This window comes from Hetaerina americana, unplaced genomic scaffold, assembly GCF_022747635.1.
Source record: "Hetaerina americana unplaced genomic scaffold, ioHetAmer1.1.p SCAF_10, whole genome shotgun sequence".
Classification (NCBI taxonomy): Eukaryota; Metazoa; Arthropoda; class Insecta; order Odonata; family Calopterygidae; genus Hetaerina; species Hetaerina americana.
Genome location: NW_027286070.1, coordinates 56,372,354 through 56,393,769, shown reverse-complemented (window position 1 = coordinate 56,393,769; position 21,416 = coordinate 56,372,354). Strand labels below are relative to the sequence as shown.

At 43.5% G+C, this 21,416-nt stretch overlaps 1 protein-coding gene across 14 annotated transcripts in view; it reads left to right on the top strand.

Moving 5' to 3' along the window:
* Positions 1-21,416, top strand: part of LOC139700149 (CUGBP Elav-like family member 1) — a 1,070,669-nt gene that overhangs the window by 484,634 nt on the left and 564,619 nt on the right. For all 14 annotated transcript variants that reach the window (XM_071598714.1, XM_071598708.1, XM_071598713.1 and 11 more), the window contains one exon: positions 7,833-8,008. In XM_071598714.1, coding sequence (XP_071454815.1) covers positions 7,833-8,008 — 176 coding nt within the window. The remainder of the gene's footprint in view (positions 1-7,832; positions 8,009-21,416) is intronic.

Genomic DNA, 21,416 nt, shown 5'->3' with positions numbered 1-21,416 from the left:
ATAAATTAGTTCCGGCCTGATTATAAGTCATCCCGATAAGCAAAGAATCTCACTATTTTTTCCATCCGGCCTCTCCGCGTAAATCTTTCGCGTTAGAATAGTCCCCCTCTGTCCGTACGCTCCACTTCATCCATCCCTATCGCTCGGGACAGAAATAAACGCCGCGTCTGATGTCGGGTCCGCCCTGTGCACTCGTGTGCGGAGGATTCCTTCTGCATTTTGAGCATATCCCGACAAGGAATCTCAGATTTCCGCCATCTCCCCCACCCAGAGCCTTCACTCTCCTCCAAACCCTCTCTTTCTCTCTCTACGCTCCACCCAACCCCGCTGTGCCCTTCAAAAAGGCGGCCGGGTCGTCTCCCCTACCATTGCCCTCTCCCTCCCCCATTGACATTCCCCGATGCCCCCCCTTTAAGAGCGAAGGGATGGAGTGTGTTTGGGGGCCGTGGAGTAGGCAAATTGAGACAGGCCGGCTCACACACGGAGCTGCTGCTCCTGCGGCCTACCTTCTAATTAGGCGAGGCGTCATCTGATGTTGCCACTCTCCGCGGTCGCTTCGGTTGATAGCGGGCGTGCAGGGAGGCCGACGTTGGTCCGTCGGTCTCGAGGATTGGGTGAGACGTATTGGGTTGGTGGGGATTGCTTGGTGAGAGAGGATGGATCTCGAGGGAGGATTTGACCAAAGGAGAGAATGTGGTGTGGTCCATGGGAAGTAGGAGAGGGATGCGGATTTGGGGATTCAGGGTGGGGGTGCTGATCGCGATCGGCTACTGCTACTTTAAGGCCCGTTCTTGAGTCTGTGGAACGATTATGCACCTTTTAATTCTCTGGAATGTGGCTATAATAATCATATCATCTAGTTATCTCTTAAGGATTAATATTTGTTTTTCCGCTAAGAATTTATATCTTCATTGGTTAACTAGGAACCTTCACATACCTACGCCTAAGAGAGTATACGGTTATTTTACTCCATTATAATTACAGTTTTTTATCATGCTTCGAAAAAACAAATCCAAGATGTCCCCTAATACGCCTTCATACACAGATTCACTGATTATTTAAGGCATAAGCTTTAAAATAATGGTTCGCCACGCATTCACTGGTTTTATTTCAAACAGTCTTATATCTAAATATTTGGTACCGGATCTCAGGATCCCAAATATTATAAAATTGACGTATCAGATGGTTTTGATTCGGCGAATCCACTAATTAGAGTATAAGTATAAATTTCGTATGGATATGGTATACAAGGAAGTTAAAATTTCTTGAATAGATATTTTAGATAATCTCATTATATTTTGCCGTTGAAGTACTGTCGCAATTCTTTTCAGGCCAAAACATAATTTTTAGCTTGAAATCACACTTAAATATCAAGCTTTAAGTTGGTGTAGATATTCTCACACGTAATTGTTGAAGTTGGTTAGATTATTATTTCATATTAACTGTGGTAACAGTCTTTATCAGAAATAGAAGCAATGTGAAGACAAAATTCACTCCAAAAGGCTTCCGTTTTATTCGATTTTCAAAATTTCCGTGTTAATGACTGCAAATGCGTCATTTTTGGCAGAGCACCGAATTGTCCATTTTTACGCGGAGAAGGCACTTTCTTTGTTGCATAATGTCCTATAAAATTTTAAATTGGAAAATTTGGCTCAGTGTAGAATAAAAAATTACCAATAATTAATCAAAAGGGGCGCGTCAATAAATTATCAGATTCATGTGGTGGATTATTTTTTATGTTTAACTTTTAACAATAATGTTATAATGCGACCTTTTTGATGTAGTGAGCGGATGCCAACCCTGATTTCCATGACCGAGAGTCCGAGTTTCTAGGAGGCAGCGTCAACGCTTCGAGAAGTTGAGGATAGTTTTGGCGCATCTATGATTGTAACTCTAGCGCTATTAGGACACTGCTTTCGGTCGTCTGTCCTGCCTACTCTACGTACGCGATTAACAACAATCTGGACCCCAACATAGTCCTCCCTCCTCCACCCCGGAGGTATCCCAGCTCGAATATCGTCCCGTGGGCGGATTGTGAATGGCAACTAGAGATCTCCGGTAACAGGTCGGATTTGCGGATTGCAAGTAGGTACGCAGTCCTTCTGAGGTGTCGGTCGCTCAGCGTAATCGCCGGCGCATCCCGGCCGGTTCGGAAGCGGGGTCAAAGGGCATAAGAGAGGGGTTTATCGAAATAAGGAAGAGATTGAGTGAAGGAGGATGGACGTCGGGATATTCGAGGAACGAACTCTTGTAGTTTTAGCCGGCCCACGCGGCCGCTTTCATGTCTGTACAAGATTAAGGGCGTGGGGATGCCCCGAAGTGATTTAGGTCAGGGATTCGAGTAGAGAGCCAAGATCTCCTCTCTCGCTCTTTCCTCGACTCGCGGAGCCTTGCGTTGCGAAGCTCACTCCTCACTTGCGAGAAAGCCCTCTCTCCTCGTCAACCTCGTCGGAGGGGAAGGGTTGCTCTTGGGTTTTCTGGTTGGATGGAAGTGGATGATATGCGAACTAATTAATTTTCGAGTTAATAAAGAGTGATGGTAGATTAGGGGCTTTCGTGAGTGGGCGAATCATCGTCGTCGGAAGGCAGGATTTCTCTACAATATTTAAGCCCGGCGTCGGGTTAGCGGTACCCTTCCCTTAGCAGGTTCTCTGGAATGTTTGGTGGATTCTCTCTCTCTTTCTCCCAGTTTAAATTTTACTAACTGTAGCTTCAAACTTTCAAAATCCTCTTCGTCCCACTCGATCTTTTTAGCCTATGGATTGAAAATTGACCAGCTACATGTCAGTTTGTAATCATGGTTATTTACTCTCAGAAGATTAACCGTCATTTTGTTGAATGAATTTGGCCTTGGGCATAAAATATTAATAAGCATATTTGAGGGATGCACGGTAATTACTTCACGTTATGCATTAATTTATAGGCATATGAACGATTTTAATTAATGATAACGACAAATTCAGAGTTTAAGAGGACGCCTCGATAGCTTGAGTGGTTAAAGCACTCGACCGGATATTGAGGGATCTGGGTTCGAATCCCAGTCAAGGCGAATGATATTTACTCTCTGAAATTGTTGCATTTAAATGATAACGAGTTCCTTTCTGCGAAATAAATAAGGCGTTTTTTTAACTAGACTAAGTGTCTTTGTATACCAGTTCACAGTTTTTATTTTCCTGAAAATGCAAAAATGATTTCATTTCTTGTTTAAAAGCGTTGTAGATCACAATGAAAAACAGATTTTTCCAGTATTTAGTCAATTAAAGGAATGATACGAAATTCTCAGCGGCGAGTAATATTTTTGCGAAGCATTTTTCTTTAAAATGGTATCAGATGAATGTGATATTTCAGGTTCCGCTTTGTTAAATCATTCCAGATTGGGATGTAGCTCAAATTGTCTGGAAAACTTAGGATGAGGAATTGGGGTGAAGGAAATCCAACAGCATCACAATACGTAATTGCTTAATAATTATGTAATCAGATGTGTAAAAATTATTCTCAAAAGAATTATTAGAGCTGATGAAATTTTCATGCCCGTCCACCCGAGATTCGAGAATATCTATTTTTTCTCTAGCTAAATGGTGTTTCTGCTTTGAAATTATGCATTTTATACATTGTACATTATTGTTTAGTATTTATACCTTATACGTGAAAATATATGACCTATATTTGAGAGTTCCATTGATCGATTGTCGGTTATGTGAAATGACATTTTCGTGGTAATTATTCATTCATTTATTTCGTTATGTATCGGATATAATACTATTCTGAATAATAAACGTGCTCCTGTGAGACATTTGATTATGAAAAGCGGACTTGCTTATATGTATATATCTTCATTTTAATGAATGGAATGTTTATACTGCCATTCAAATTATTCAGTTTCGCATCATGTTCGCCTTATTTTATTGCTGCGAAGAAGTAAAAGGTAACATTTTTTAGAATAATATTAAAGTACGTGCCTGTAATCGTTCGAAACGTCATTCTCACTGTTTAGCAGACCGTTGTAGTGTAATTCACTCTACCTCTCTGAGGTCCCTCTCTTCACATATAATTCTCTCAACCGGTCGTTACCTCCCTCTTTTCCTTCTCATTTGGCAGGCCCTTATTGTTCCCGCATCGCCCATCCCATCCCCTCCCGCTCTGTTCCCCATTTCCCCTTCCTAATCTACCACCCCTCTTCCATTTTGGATCGTGACATTTCCCTGGATGCATTGCGCGAGTCTCAGAGATTCCTGCGTCGCATTCGCACTCTGTGCCCTGAATTCGCGTGCTCGCCGTCGGAAAGGGGACGATGTGAATTCCTCAAGGGGACGAAGCCCCCCCTCCCCATCTTTCCCCTCCACCTCCCGGATCTTTATTATAATGTCGAAGTATTCCTCCGCCATCTAGACGGAAGGCGCCACTGTCGACCAATTTCATCTCTCTGAACAGTTGTTATTAAACCTTGCCTGAAGGGTGCCTGTGTTAGAAAAATCAATAATCTTTCCGGCGCGTAATTCCGAAGTAGGTATGTAGAATTGCCTAATGTATAGCAGGGAATTTTCGTTCAGCTTACGTTTTGTAAGTTCGAATTATTTAGTGAAGATGAGGTGATATATGACCTAACACGGTTGGTTATTCTAATCTAGGTTTATAATGTGACCTAACACGGTGAATTTTTTAAATTTACGTTAGTGAGTGCTCTTATTGATTGAAAATTCCTGGTAGTTTTTTCGACACAATAAATTTCACGAGGTTTCCATTAGTCATCCCATAGTTTCCCCCGAACTCCTCCCACCATTAGTTTAATGCAAAACCTGCTCGTATCCAATAACCGCCATGTTTTGATGTGCGGGAGCCATATAGTCACGAGCTAACGTTCTCAGTGTGCATGAGGTACGCGATATAAATTCACGCAATATCCATTAGTGCTGAGTCTTTACGTCAACTAGTCTTGAGCAGATGTGGAGTAGTCAAAATGGAATGCTACGTACAGAGGTCAACCTTTATCCTAAGAACAAAAATAGTGTAAATACGTTAAATGCTTCATACATTCATACTTTCTGAAGCTCCTGCTAATGTTACAGTCTTCCTGACTTCATTGAAGTGTATCAGCCTTCATCGAAGCCAATTCATCTTTTTTAAAGGAATTGAAGTCATTTATGAGGAAGGTTATGCTAATGTACGAGTATTATTGTATGAAGTACTCTTTTAACCTATTTGCAAGGTTTTCATGAGTTTTAGTATGTTCACGTTTCGAACGCTCCTGAGATGTTAAGAATTAATTTCAAATGTAAACTGCAGTAGACACGTAAAATAATGACATACAAGTTGTAGTTGACAACATATACCTTAAATTTGTATAATGCAAATCGCGGATAACTTTATTCAATGAACACCGCATCATCCTCAAAAACGCACATTTTTATGTAATTATTGATAAAAAGTATTTTTTTATTTATGTTTGCGGTCTCATAATCCTGACAGTCCAATCGGAAAATAGCCAGAGAAAACCTTAGCTACCCCTAAAGTTATGAAATTCTGTAGAGAGAACGTTATTCGGTTCATTGGAAGCAAAAAATGAATGAAATGAAAACATTTCTTTAATTTACACAAAGAGGACTTTATAAGATTAATGGAAGAATCCGCATTTTTTTAATTTACGGCCTCCAATTTCCTCGATATTATTCCGCGTGGCCAAAATTTATGGGGAATTCTCTCCTTTTTATCGTAGAAATGAACAGCATAATAGCCCTGAAAATTCCAGGTTAATTAATCGTCCGGCGTGTAGCACTGACTTTGATCAATTTCGTCTTTTCGATTAAACATGATGAATCGTGACCAGGGAAGTCATTTGTAACGTCTCTATGAAGTGGGTGGATGGATGGATGGGAGGAGAAGTCCGGCCCGCCTCTTTTTCTCATCGCTTTGCAGCCGTCAAAATTAGCCCGGGTCGTAGCTCTTCCTCCCCACCCGCCACTCTCTCCCAATCCCGTCACCCATTGATTTCCCGCCGTCGACCTTCTTACCGAGAGCGAACGAGCATCCATCCTCTCTCTCTCTGATTGATGCAAATCGATCATTTCGTTCCCCAGTCCCCAGAGGCCCCCTGCTGCCGTCGCCCCGAGTCTCCCGGCCGCCAGGGCGAGCCTCCGACCGCCCGCGCGGGGGCCTATTATCTTAGGGATCGCGCAGCATCGAAAGTAACGGAGAAGATACGGGAGAGGTGTGGGGGAGAGTGAATAGGTGTGAGGGTGATTCGGGGAAGTGGGCGGGGGGGGGGGGGGCTGCGCGACGGATGCAGGGGAGATAGGAATGTGCTGGGCATTAAATCCTCGTGCCCTGAAATGTGACGATGTCGCGCGCGTCGCGCGAACCATTACGAAGTCCGTGTCCCTTCCTCTCGCCCCGTCCGCCAGCGCTCTCCCTCTCCCTCGCCCGCAAGCTGGCAGCTCGTCGCGAAATTGCACGTCCCCCCATTGTTCGCTCGTGGTGTTTCGCGATGTAAATAGAAGGGAGACGGAGGCGATCACGCTTCAACAGACTCTTGCGCCTACCTCCCTCCCTGGCAACCCTCCCCTCTTCCACACCCGATGCCTGTTCGTCCTACCCCTTTGGTTTCACCGCTCCCCCACCCTCCGACCGTGAGTCGCGTCGCCCCATCGTCCAATCTTCCTGGACACTCTCTCCCCGTCTGCCCCACCTTGTCCCTCACTCCCATCCCTCCGGTGTCCTTCTGCCGAGGGATCCCAAGCGCCTCTTCTGCTCGGGGGCCGTCGACTCTCGTTTGCACCCCCTTTCCAGCCCCCTCCGCTACCTCTCCTGCCCCCGTAAACGTCTCTCTCGTATAATGACTATGCACGGCGAGTGCTTGCACCGTCCGACGTAATTGAACGAGCTTTATAGGGATTAACGAGTTCGTCATACCCAGGTTATTGGGCACTAAGAGCTGCCATTAATCCCGGTCTTTTCCTGCAGTGTTTAAAATTTTGCAGCCGCGAGTCTGGGAATTTATCATTTAACGTACGGGGGGGTGGAGAATTTTAAACTGCGACCCTCACCCCGTGTTTCGGAAGGGAGGGGATGAGATTTAAGGTATGCGACGTCCCTGACCGGATGCCTGAAATCAGATGACTTTGTCATTGGTTAAAGCTTCAATTTGTTGGAAGTTGGGAGTTTTGAAAGGCCTTAGTTTATCTTTACGAGCGCCGGGCATTGTTCGCAATGAAGGGTTATTTGTTATCACAAATGCCCCTTGCTTGAGAGTACGATTTCATTCCGTGTCCCGACCATACAAGTGTCGATAATTTGAAATTATGGCGGCCTGCCTCCCCAAAGGATAAATTCGCCTGTGATTTACAGGCCTAATGACCGGTTCGATAAAAGCTTCAATGGCGACTCTTTGGCTGGTTCTTTTCAACGGGAATTTACATCGCCCCTAATTGATAAGTCTTTGAGTAACTTAAAAAATGTAATGTGAATTATTGGGGATCATCAAACTCTCCTTGGATTAAGTCAAGAAAAAAATACATTTTGTTCGTGTTATTTTTTCTATAAATCTCATCTTTATTCAGTGATTTAGACACATCAACTTCCCTAATTGTGCTTAAATATACTTCCACGGTTTTTACCCGGTTGGGGGCTTTTTATTCGCTGCCATGTGTTAAGTTCAAATTAAGAACATGGACGACCACACAGTTAATATGAATTAATTCATTTTTTGATCTTGTTGATTTCTACATAATTAAATTTAGGTTTGAATGTTTTCCTAGTAATGTCTGATTTGTATCAATTGTATGTAATTTAATTAATATTTAGTTCTAATTATTTTAATCTCTCTAATTATCCCTCAGGAACATGAACTCCAACATGACCAATTCTGAGCAGCCCGACCCCGATGCAATTAAAATGTTTGTGGGTCAAATTCCTCGCTCAATGGACGAAAACGACCTTCGGAAGATGTTTGAAGAGTTCGGAAAAGTCTACCAAATCAACGTCCTTCGTGATAAAACGTCAAACTTGAGCAAAGGTAAGAGATGACTGATTGTTATAAACATTCATACAACCGTCAATTTTATACGAATTGTGATTTTAAATATTGATGAAAATTGTAGTATTCATCTAAGAAGATTAAAATGAGCTGTCCCCCAGAGAAAACCCGGGATTATTATGAAAAAAGATGTCGTTTCAGCTTTCATCCTGTGTTACATTTCAATCTGAGATCAAAGTTTCTTATTATATTTTTCATATGTATAGGAAATTTGAATTCTAATCGAACTTTTTCAGGTTCTCGAATTGTATCCAAGTTAAAAATGTTATTAATAGTGAGAAATATTTTGGCAGGAAAAAAATTAACACTATAATGTAATATAATTATGTAAAAGTTCCAGTATTGATGGATCTTAGGGAAAAAATCTTTGCAAAGGTCTTAAGTGTTTTTCTCTGGAATATGAATTTGTTGTTGAAATCGAGCGTTTGAAACATAAAAGCCATACCTTTGGCGTGGTTTCTTAGTTCATTCCGTCCCTCTCCGTGCATTGTTTTAAGTTCAACTTTTCGAAAAACTTAGTGTCATCGCAGTTTTGGAATGAATTTTCCGATCTGGTTGTTTAAATGAAAACCACCGTATATTTTCACTCCATCAACCCTTACCTTTCCTCATAAGCACCACTGTGCTTTTGTAAGCTTTTTTCAGCTGTCTCTGGCCTTGAGTGCGCTAACCAAAACTTCTAAGAACGGATTTGAAAGGCGGTTCGCAGTTTCCTTAGAGCAGCGTGCTAAGATGGAATGGTGTTATCTTCTATTATTTCAGCCCATAGTTTACGCGTACAGACCCCATCTTGAGGTGAAATTCATATAAACTTTGAAAACCTTCGTTTTTCACATAAGGATAGGCTGTTTGTGTTATATAGTTTTGGGGTGAATATTAATTTTGCAGTCCATGCCGTTGCAGGAGCTATTATGCAAAGCAGTCCATCTGTAGAAGTTCAAGTTTTCCCATCACCACTGGATGCTTACTGAGTAGGTGGCGGAGCTTATTTCCTCTCTCACCCTGCTTTCCGAGCACCTTCCACTTAAGGATTCATTGTATACCTGATTACTGAATTAGTGTACCTTGTGACCGTAGTGTATTCAAATGAGATGCTCATGAATATTGAATATCTTCGCTGCCGATCCTTCTCCGCTGTTCCAAAAATCAGAATTGTGACTTCGATGAGTGAAAACTTTGATAATTCTATTAGCGCAGCCATCAGAACTTGAAGCTTATGCCAGATGCTTACCTTAAGTTTATCTATGTCCCTTGAATGGGAATCTTCTTCGGTGATTGCATCGTGGCGTGAAATGGGTTTCGGCGGGGACGAGTTCTCATAGGTTAGACGTGCAGATAGAAAAGCTTCTTGCCACGAGAGAATGTCCTTCGCGCGTTCGCACTGCTCTCGAGATCAAAACGTTAGCGCGCGTGCGAAAATCGACCATCGAACTTCAGGAAGGGTTACACACAGCTGTTGACTCTTTTTGTTCACTAGAAAGCTCAAATTTTGCATGTAAAATGCAACCATGCAAAATCCTATACGAGTTCATTATCGATTACGTCCTGATACGATACGGAAAAGGAGTATCGAATATTCTTAGTAGCCATTCGAGCGAGTTCGATTAATTAGACTGAATACACTAGACCAGACTAACAATTAGTGCAAACGGAGCACCCTTCTTCTTACTGTTTGCTTCCAGCAAGCCCTATTATGCACCAATTAATGAGCCATATGATGTTGAAAGATTAAGCTCGTTTCAGCGTTTCTGCCACTGTAACTATTTTAATGAAAGTAATGAACATGTAAACGCGATTGGCTTAAAATATTGAGATTTTATAATTGATGCGATAAAAATCTATCATTTATTAGGCATTTACTATCATTAAATCCTTGGTGTACCTGGGTATTTACTTTTTCCCGAGTCGACGGAGGGAGAGGGACGTTTCCCTCACAGGGAAACCGCCCTTGTCATCATCTTCCCTAATGATCGTCCCGAGAAAGTTTAGTTAATATTCTCTCGTATTCTCCCGTTAATATTCTGTCATCACTTAGTGTCCCTGCTAGTGCTGGTTGAATTTGAGTGATGTCAGATACGCGGTGCTCTGGTATTTTGATTTTATTTGTACCTTCTTATTACTACAGGACTTAGGTCTTTTTATGTTCGCTCTTCCATTTGAATCTGGGGTCCCCAGGGCTCTTTGACCAGATTCACGCCGATATTTTGTTGCCCTCATGCCTTTAGAAAAGTAGGTTCCGTGACTTAAACTACTTTCCAACTCTTTGTTTGCCTAACATCTGTTCATCGGACACTTTTTTCAACCCTGAGTAAGACTGTGTTTGTATTAGGATCACATTTGCAGTTTTTGGGATGAACTTTGTGGAGGACATTAAGTATTATCTTATATTCGAATTTTGCTTGGGAGTAAAAAAATAAAAAGATAAACGAGATTCACAAGCATTTTTTTAGTTTTTAAAAAACCTAGTGATGTCATGTATGTGTGTGCGCGCACACACACACACACACACACACACACACACACGCATATATATATATATATATATATATATATATATATATATACACACACACACACATACATACGCACAAATACATAAAATAATAGAGATATTGTGTCAGGTTTTCTATCTAGAATCAACTAAACGGACGGGAATGAATTAAATACACGTTAGGTTTACAGCAGAATTTCCTGAAAATCCGTCTCTTCATTCTCACTGATCGTGGGCTATTTGAAAGCAATCCAATATGTGTAGACGTCACAAGTATATTTGCCAGAGAAAGTGGCAGCATGCCTATTGGTTGGTGATTTGTTATATTTTGGCTTAGGTCGTTCCGTGCAATGAAGTTCATTATATATTCTGTGGGATAATGTAATTTTAGAAAACTTTCTGGTGATATTATATGTGGTGAACATACTTAAGTGGACAAAATGTTTATGGTACAGTCACCGCTAAGTATGTATCAATTACGGAAAAATAAATATAAATGGTTGAGACCTCTAAAGGGAAGAGTAAATAAATCCGACCCTTTGTAGAATATATGGTGTTCTACCCCGCTACGAAACCCGAAAATTTTCCCCCAAGGATCTTCTCTCAATATATATTGGTTCATCCTTTTACTCTATATTTCACAAATATGGCTAAAATGAAGGCATCCTTTATAAATGGCCTAATTTTAGAAAGGAATTGTTGTCTCTTTGTTATTGCTTTCGGAATACGAATGGATGGACGAGAGCTTTGTATCTCGTATGTGTGTGTGCACACATTGTGTGGGAGCAAGGAATGGAGAAGAGGGTGAGGTTTGGGGTAAGGGAATGAAAGGCCTAGTTTGTCGAGCATGGGCGGAGGTGGGGGGGGGGTGTTTGCTCCGAGGGGAGTGGGAGATGGAAGAGAATGTTGGCGGCATGCGAGTTGAGACGGCAGGGCGAGCGTATCTTATAACCGCTCGAATGGAAAGGAGGGATTTCTGCCCGAGGCGGCCTCCGGAGAGAAGAAGAAGCATCTTTGACTCGGGTTGGGGAGGGGGGGCAGAAAGGATGGGAAGGGTAGAGGACCACCACCCCGCATCTTCTCCCCGTGCTCACTCCTACTGCCGTTTTCTTTCTCCTGCTCCTCCATGGTCGATTGAGTGGTGGCCTCCAGCCCAGAGTGGAGAGATATCACGGTGTCGATTTCCTCATCGGAACCACTCTCTCTATGTGTTCGCTCGAGCGCTTCGCTATTTTTTTTCTCTTTCCGTCCTAACCCATATTCTTCCAATCTCTCTCCTTCGCCTCCATTCGGGAGTGCGTACACAGCTTTGGACATATATGTGCGGCGAATATCCCTCCTTTTCCCCGAAAACTTTCGTCCGTTCTGTCGTGTGCCTGCAAGCGTGAGAGAAAAATTGAAGCAGCACAAAGCTGGAATAGCGAGCTCTCAGGTTGAAAATGAAACGCGTTGGCGTCAACGTTCCCCTCTGGATTCTTCTATATGTTCCTAGGGAAGGGGTTGTTTCATTTTTCAACTTATCCACGCGCACACAGGGTTCTTGCGCGTTATCTCTGAATAATTCGTCGAATCTATAACTTCAAACTGAAATTCCGTATCATTTTTATAGATTAACCAATTCATTTATTTCATGGTGGATATTTGAAAATGATCGGTCGTAATTGGTCTCCGTTGTAGACGTGTCCCTCGGTAAATCCGGGCGTCCAGAATTTGCATCAACCTATTTACAATTTTTGGTACTTAAATTTTCATACCGGCTGTTATGCAACATTCACTCCGTTGTCACAACACAACTTATAGGAATTATTTCGCCCAACCTTCTTTCTTGGTGCATAATTTTGAGGTTCGTGATAAATAATGCCGACCCTGGTGGCGGCGGGGTAACATCATCGCCTGCCAACCCAGAGGTCGTTATAGTCATTAAATAAATAAATTAAATAATGCTTATAGTAGAAACTATTTATAGGATAATTAGGACGAATCAACAACCAAAAGCTGGAGTCATTTAAGAAAAGGTTTCTAATTATGTCATCCTCTCTAAAAAATTCTTCTTTGGCAAGTTGAAAACCCAATTTAATAGCTTTTTTTACTGAGACTATTCTTAAGTTTTGTAGTTGACTAAGACAAAATATAATAACACATCCAGACATCTTGATACTTGTATCCAGTAAAAATTGTTATAAGTCTCATCCAGATACTTGGACCCTCATCCAGATACTTGGACCAATTTTTTTTGGATACCATACGAGAAGTCAACTTGTATTTAAAGAAAAAATGTTCTATTTGATAATTTAACAAAATGCCGTAAATTTAACATTATGAAAGCCTAGAAGTAATAGGAAGTTGAGGCAATGTATTCACGTCTTTTCATTGAGATTTTGAAGCGACCCCTATTCTGCTGAAATCGTGTTGATGCTACAAAAATATTTGTTAGTGGGGCATGAATTACTATATTTCAGGGTATATATAATTTAAAAACGAAACGTTTGTTAAAATATATTTTGTTGCATTCTCAATCTTATTCAATAATTTGAGAACATTCTTTTAACTGAAATCGTGCTCTGTAATCTAGCCCCAATCCAGTCCGCAGGATGTAAGGAACACCTTATTTTACAACTTTCCCTATTCTTTACTGAACTTGCTTCAACCTATTTTTTCAAATTTATCGAAAATAATCTGCGTCAAGAACAGTTTTATTCTGTGGAAAACATATTTTAGATGCGATATTAAAAAGGTTTACTGTTGATTTTTCCTCCCTCCATCTTTTGTAGGTTCTTTAATTATCTACAGAAGTATCTTACTTTTATTTGAAGTTTGCCTTTTTATGTTGTGAGTGTTTCTGTACGGAGATGTATGAGTTCCTTTGAGGTGTAATAGTAATTCGCTTACGTATCCTTTGTTATTCTCAAATGTATTATACTCTCATGTTTTTTCTTTTCTTATAACATTAGAGTTATGTCATATTACTTCTTTTCTCAGGAGTGGGAAAATTTTTGATACACGACGAGATACATCCTTTATTGCATGTTACGTTGTTTTAAAGGCGTGGTATGTTTCACTAAGATTTTGCGAGCGTTTTATATGTCTTCAGGTGAAAACGTGATACTATTTAAAAATTTTATTACATATTCAAACCAAGCAATAAAGAGTTTATTGTAATGCTTAGCGCAGTAATTAAATGAGCATCCAAACCCGTTTCCTATGACACAAAGCTGCTTAGTATTCAAAAGGCTGCCATATATTTTACTACGCAAGAAATAACTCAACCTGGAATGTGACATGCCCGCCACTTTTATGATGCCGTTTCAAGGAAAAGCATAGCATCCCATTCCGACTAATACTCATAGCGTGGCTCTGAAACTCGACTTTGGGGCCAACTGAAATGCTACGGGAATCTCTCCGCGCGCATATCTGTAATATTGCGATTCCTAGAGGTTCGCGAGCGAGAGAGGTTATTTCGCAGTTCCTAGCCCTATCGCTCAGGAGGGGCGCCATACGCGGTTTGCTGCGTGCTTCTTATTTATCGCCCGCACCCATCCCTCCGTTCGATCTCAATCTCTTTCTTCCTCTCTCGCTTTTCTCTCTCCCCACCTCCACCACCGGGTGAGTTGATGCGTAACCTACTCTCTGCATCGCACTATCTCAACCCCAAGCCCCGCTCTTTTCCCTCCTCTTTGCGGCCGAAGGGGCGGCCTTTTTGGGACTTCTCGAAGGGTTTTGTAAGGTTACCGTGCGGGGAAGGGAGGGAGGTGGCCGGGGGAAGCTGAGTGGAGGCGGCGGCGCCCTGGAGGCGGCTTTCTCGGGGGCCGGTGAGGTGCTATCCCTAAAACCGTCTCCCTTTCCCTCGCACTCCCTCTTCGGGGAGGCGGCCGTTTGTTCTCTCCGTTCATCCGTATCCCTTCCTCTTTCCCCCCTCCCTCCCCCCCCTCCCTCCCCCCTCCCTCCCCCCTCCTTATCTCCCCCTCTCTGTCTCCCCTTCCCTCTCTCTCCCTACCTCTCTCTCTCCTTGAGAGATAATGCCATTCTCCCGCTATTCCCTCACTCTTCTTCCCATCCCCTCCCACTACCGCCTGGCTTCTGCCCGCCTCCTCATCCCCTCTGTCCGTTTCGAAAACCTTCCCCCCTCCGCACCTCTTCCGAAACTCGCCGAAGTTTTTCGCGGGAGCGGGGAAAGAAACACCCTTCATCCCCTCCACTCTCCCTTTCTTTTTTCCTTTTTTCCATTTTTATCCTTCTTAACCTCCTCTTTCTCTCCTCACCCCACCCACATCGTTGTCTCCCCAACCCTTCCCTAGCTGCTGCCCCCCTCTCCCCGCTCCGCATCCAGAAGTCGGGGTGGCCGGGGACGACATACTTCGGGGAGTGTTTTCTTTTCCGGCAAATTTCCAAGTGTTCTTTCGCCAACCCGATTCTCTTATACTTCTCTCCTCTATCATGTTTGGTCTCCGAGAAGACCCTACTCCGTTCCCCTTCTTCCCCTGCCCCCGCGCTACCTCCTAGCTGTCCTCCAATTCCTCTCGCTCCACCCGCCCTCAACTCCCATTCTCTTCTTCCCTCCGAATTTATCTGTCCCCTCCTCTTGCTCGCGCTCCCTTCTCGAATCCCCGACCCGTCTCCTTCCTCGCCATCTTATTCTCTCTCACTGTTATTGTGTTGTCCCTCCCCTCAAACCTCATTCACTCACCCCGCCTTTTTATTCCGCTCTCCTCTCGCTCCCCCTCCCCACGTCTCCTTTCTCCCGACGAAGACGCCCCCGCCGCCTGAAGTCTTACTACGTATACGTACGACTTAAGTTGCGAGAGTGGTGGTCGTACCACTGCGGGGGAAGTTCCCTGCTCGAATTTTGGCCTGAGGAAAGGTTGAAAATGGGCGTAAATTTTCGGGGGAGACTGTTTCTTTAACCCCTCTTTTGACATCCCCCATGCAAGGGGCAGGATATAGGTGCTCCGGGTCGTAAACTGGAAATTGCGGGTTCGAGCCTCAACAAGGACGTTGCCTTTCATTTTATTCGTTCGTCATCTTTACTTATTCGTGGTTTTTCGCATCCGCCGTCTTGAGCCCCTTTATTGTGATCACGATTGGAGGAAATAAATTTGAATAGATTTTTTCATCGCCTTTTTATGTCTGACGACGTATGAAATTCATAACATTTTATATTATTTCTAAGGAATATGTGCAAATGCAGGCATACAAAATATATTCATGGACTCGACTTGCAGATGGCGTTTGTACATACCCCTCCATGCTCGCGAGAGTTGATAAGGCCAAACATGGAAACTCATATAAAGTATCATAAATTAAACAATTCTGATTTATCATTTAAATAAAAAGTTGAGAAATACAGAAAAACTCTACTTTAAGTGGCATTGAAAATGGAATTCCTTGTCCTATTTATATCTTGGTCTAAACTCTCGAACTTGTCCTGTGCGGAAATCTTGAATATGTTTCATTTTTATATTATTCCTCGATTGGTTATTTATGTGAAGTTCCAAGTTGTGAACAATAGTTTTCTTTGTTATCAGCTTAGTGTAATAAAAATTTGGATTCACATATGTGTTGAAGTAAGGTCTACATACCCTTCCGGGAGAAATTAATTCAATTCATCAGTCATACTGACCTAAAGGAGAAGTAAGACCCTGAATAAGGTTTCATCATGTCTTAACTATGTTATCCTCGTGAACATGTCGATTTTCCTAGAGAAGACACGTTGCTACCCATCTCATCTTCAAATATTTAAAATACCGTGTTATTTGCCAGCATTCTTTTTTCTCTCTCCATCTCCCTCCGCTCCCTCCCTCGCAAATCCATGAATATGAGACCTCTCCCCCATTCTTAAACTATTCCTTCTCATCTCGTCCCTCCTGCGCTCGGAGCCCTCTCCCCTCGGCCCCGGCGAGGAAACTTTCCCGGCGTTTGGGGTAAATAAGGGGAGCGGGCGAAGCGAGGAGCAGTGGTGGTGTTGGTGGCGTTGGTGCCGTTCGTTGCTGCTGCTGCCGGTTGGGTGAAAGGGAGAGAGAGAGAGCGAGCGGCTGGGGAGAGAGGTTGCCTGGAGAGAAGGGCCGGGTTTGGCAGCATCCGTTTGTGTCCTCAGTGGTAGTTCTCTCGTGTTTACGTGGGAGTGGGCGCGTATGAGAGAGCGGGACCCGGCTCGTACGCACCCCTTGCGCCCCTTTCTCTTTCCACCAAGGGACCGTCCTACGACGACCCCCCCTTTCTTACCCGCCCTCGGGAGCAAGGCGGACAAAAGAGTACAGAAGCCAGTGGGGAGGAGTCGACGTCCCCTCTGCCCACACACACCCACACACACACACATACCTTCGTCTCCTCCCCACTGCCGAGCGATGCTTGAATTTAGGTGTCGTATCATGATATAAATTGAGCGTCCCGAAATTCGACGTGTTAACATTGCCAAATAGGACTTATGGTATGTTTGGGATGTGTGATTCAACCACATCATTCATGGCCTGTCCATTGCAGCTTTCACCGCCACTCGTTTTCATATGGGCGATGTATACGTCGCATGTTGCCGATTTTGCTCTATTTATTTCTTTTCTTTCCGAATTTAGAACGTTTGCCTCTAAGGGAAATGAAATATCGCACTGGGTAAATCTACATCGAAATATCATTTTTTCACCACATATATCGCCGAGCGATGCTCCAAATTAGGTGTCGCATCGCGGTATAACTTGAAGTCCACAAAATTCGACGCATGATGAAATACCATTTATGTCAGGGTCGCGCCATTCACCGCATTTTTGTGGAAAGTCGATTACAGCCTCTACTCCATTTGTCTTCTTGTGGACGACGAAAGCTTTGCATACTGTGTTGGTCATCCCTTCTAATGCGCAATTTTTGTTTTTTTCCCCAAGGAAGGGCATGTGAACATGGAATAATGGACAGACCAAATTAACATCAATGTATTATTTTGAGCATCATGTATTGGTCTTCATCTGAATCAGATTGGCATCCCAATCTGATTTGGAATGAACAGTGTACTAGGATAGTCGTCCTATCTTGAAGCCTTACCCATTCGTCTCAGACGCCCTTATGTACCCTCGTGCACCCTTCGCCTCTCCCGCCGCAGTTTCGATTCCTCTTTCCCTCCCGCGAACCCTTCGTAGCCCCCTCAGCGTCTTCCGCCATAGTTCTTCTCGGGAGTTGCGAAATCTCTAGTCGAAGTAGAATGGGGGAATGCGTGTCGTAGAGCGAGGCGGGAACGTCTGCTCGCCCGCCCGCCTGTGCGGGTAATGGCTGTGTCAATAGGCGCTGTTATCCTTAGCACGGTTCCCTAGTTGACTTTAACGAGATGGTCTATCCTTGACAGTTTCCCCCCACTGTGTCTTTCGTCTAGACTCTGAAATGATTCAAGTCTTGGAGTGTTCTACGGATGTAGTGTTTTGAAATCCGTCGTCACAGTTCTGTTTTAAATAACTATGCCGTAGTGGTGGTTCGCCTTGTGCTCTCGCGTCTGGAGGCATGGAATAAATTCCTCCGGTTCATTTTTTCATAATAAAGTTCCGGTACGTAAGTTTGATGATTCCGCCATGTAGTTGAATACTCTTCACAGAAGAAGGCTTGTGGAACGACCTTGTTTGGCTTTCACGATAAGAGAAAATTTAGCGTCATTTATATATCATGTAATATATATTGTGTGCGTGAATTCGTATATATATGTGTGAGTGTATATATATACACACACATATATATTGTTGAAGCTGAAGCTAAAACGTGATAGTGTAAATAATGTGTTTCCAAAATACATAGAAAATCCTCAAAATGCTTTATTCGAAATGACAATGTTTTGATCGGTTCTGCATCAGGATAAAATTTTTCAAACGCTAAGTTAAATACCCATTATTCTCCGTTTTGGTCCTAATTTTTATCATGATCTTGCACATGAGACCACCACAATTTGAAGTTATATTGATGTGCCTACGGAAATTATTCCTGATGAATGATTTTCCATACTAGTGCTTAGTTTTTCCTTGCCGAGGCAATAGGGAAGTTTACCCTTTGCTCCAAAAGCAAATGCCCCGCGAAGCACTTTTGCTGTGCACACACGCTTATCTCCGCAAAAAAGTCGGTCCCGTTTTGTTTTTTTTGTAATATGGATGTGAAAACATTAGAATACGCCCTCGGCCCCGGCGTCCATATCGTTTCTCCTTTTCCATTTCCCCGTTTTGATTCCTCATTTGTTTTCCCTGCCGCTCGCCGTGCCCTCCCGCGCCTCTCCTCTCCTTCGTTGCTCGTCCTGCCTTCTGTCCCTCCCCAATTCCTCCATCCGTTCCTCGCTCGCACCCGCCCCCCCCCCCCTATAAAAGAGAAACTCCCTCGCGCCCGTTTCCCGAACCTCCCTCACCGCCACCCCTCCCAAGCTTTGATTCTTCCAACGCCACCATCCCTCACGACGGCGCGCACAAAACGTCCCCCCCCCCTCCAGCCTACACACACACACAAACCCTACCCCATCCCTGTATCTCTCAGATTCACGTGGTGTTTCCCTCCGCTCCCCCTCCTTCGTCATCGTCCCTTTTTCTCATCTTCCGCAGTCGATACCGTCTCACGCCACCACCCCCGCCCCACACCACGGACCCGCCCGACCGAACACCCCCTCCCCCCTAATCTATCTCATTCCCCGCCACCCACACCTTCCCTCACCTCCATACCTCACCTTGTCTTTTCCCTTGCACCCCCACCGTCGTTCTCCCGCTCTCCTCCGCCCCCAGACCGAGTGTTATTCCCCGCTGCTTTTATTCCGAGTTCCTTCCCTCTCCCTCCAAATCCCAGTTTTAGAATCGTTCAGGAGGCGCGACGGGATGAGTTTTAGGGGCCCCTTCTGTGGAGGAAGGGGAGCAAGCAAGCGTTGGTTTATAGCGAAAGACCTGGGGACGTGGTGGGAGGGTTTGGAGGTATTGGGAGATGGATGTGGATATGGAGTTTGCTGGATTCATCCTCCATTTCGCGCGTCACCCCTCCGAGGAAGGCCACTAGGGTGACTATCCCTTTGCCTCACGGCAGAGGCCTCCTGTATCCTTGGAATATGAATGGATTAAGACACATATGGGAAGTGGTGGTGCCTCTCTCTTTCTCTCTCTCCATTTCTCCCCCCTCCCTACATATTCCTCTCCACTTAGTCCCTGGCTCTCTCCTTCAAGCTCTGAGTCGCATGGGACCCCGTCAGCAGTTGGGAGTCTCTGCTTTTATTTATTCAAAGTAACGGCCATCACTCCGGTAGCTCGTCGTCTCTCCCTCACTCGAACTGGGGCAAAAGGGTTTGAGATGCCGCGCGGATTGGAATCTCTTGGGGGAAAGCGCTTCGTGTTGATGCGAGCAGTTGTTGCGAAGAGGCGGGAGGGGTTGGAGGGAAATCGTCACCGGATTAGGAGACGCGACGTTGGGAGGTGAGGGAAGAATAGGAGAAGCGCCCGGAGACCTGCGGGGTAGGAGAGTAGGTATCCATACTGCATGCTAACTGTATGGCCCGAGCGTAATTCGGTTTTCTCGCTCCCCAACGCCGCGTCGCCTGCGAGCTTAGTATACAAAGCGGAGATTTTAAAAATTGCTTTAAAAGAGATATTTTGGTATGAGGATTCTTGAGCCATGTCCTAACTTTCGATCAGTCTATTCATAAGTTATTACACCACGAAAGTAGATTTTTATTTGCATTAAATAGTTAAGGTGAAATATAAGCTCTGGTTGCTCAGCAAATAGAGAGCATTGGTCTGTAAAAATCTGGACTCGACCGAGTTAAGCTAATGCAGTAGGATTTTCAGTGGATTAAACTTGTTAGAAAACAGTATTTGACTCAAAGAAAGGAGTCTTCCCTGAGTGTATGGATTTTACACCCCTTAGGACTTAGTGTGAGATTAACTCTTAACTTACTTAAACCGTTAAAACAAGGTTCCGAATGAATACATACGCAATGAAGTAGAATGTAAAGACGTGATTTTCAAAAAGTCTACTGCCTTTTTTTACAATATTTTTCAATGATATTGGTAAAAAATTAGTTGAAATCATAGAAGAAATCGGTTCAGTCATTTTTGGTTGAAAGTTGTCTCACCAGTAGTAGGTACTCGCGGAAGCGGATTTCGTACTATAGAAGGACTACACCTAGTTGAGCGGTTTAAGAGTGGCATAAAAGTCCACGTTGGTCCCTAAGCCTCAAAGAGAATTTCAAAGATCCATTGGTTGTTTCTGCCGATGCTATTGTTGGAATAGGATTTTTTACTTACATGTCTTCTCAGTTCGTATTGGGTGAATCGTTGTGTAAAGTTTCTCTATGACAATGAATCTCGCTTGTTTTCTCCATTAACTCTTTTCAATACAACGCTCGCGTACATTTCTAGATATCACCTTGTTATCTCGATGCCTGGGAAGGAGTTGAGGTAATGTTTCTAAATTACATAGTTGGGAAAGGGAATGAGAGAGTGCAGTACTAGAAGAATGGCAGATGAGGAAAGGCAATTATATATGGGCTGACGATATATTCCCCTGTGGAGTAACTCCGGGGGTAAAAATGGATTCTCGAGGGTTAACAAAAATTGTAAAAGGAAAAGGGCTTGTCATAAATATTTTGGTGTTGTTTTAAAGATACTCGGTTGCATCAAAACTGATAGCGAGAAAATATACGAATAAAAAACTATGGAGTGGCGTTGTTTTATCTCCGGCATGTTTTATCTCATTTGGGATTCTCCTCGAGTATTCGATACTTGGCGCTGAAAGACGTTTAATGTGTGACCTAAAATATAAATTAAATGCAAGCGTTTAATTAATGCTTGCAGGTAACCACCACAACATTTATAGAACACAGAATGTGAAGCCATATGAGTGGCAAAAATTGATTGAAAGGCTTTTCTCACTTGAAAATCATAAATAGCTCGGGTCTCTGGATTGCAG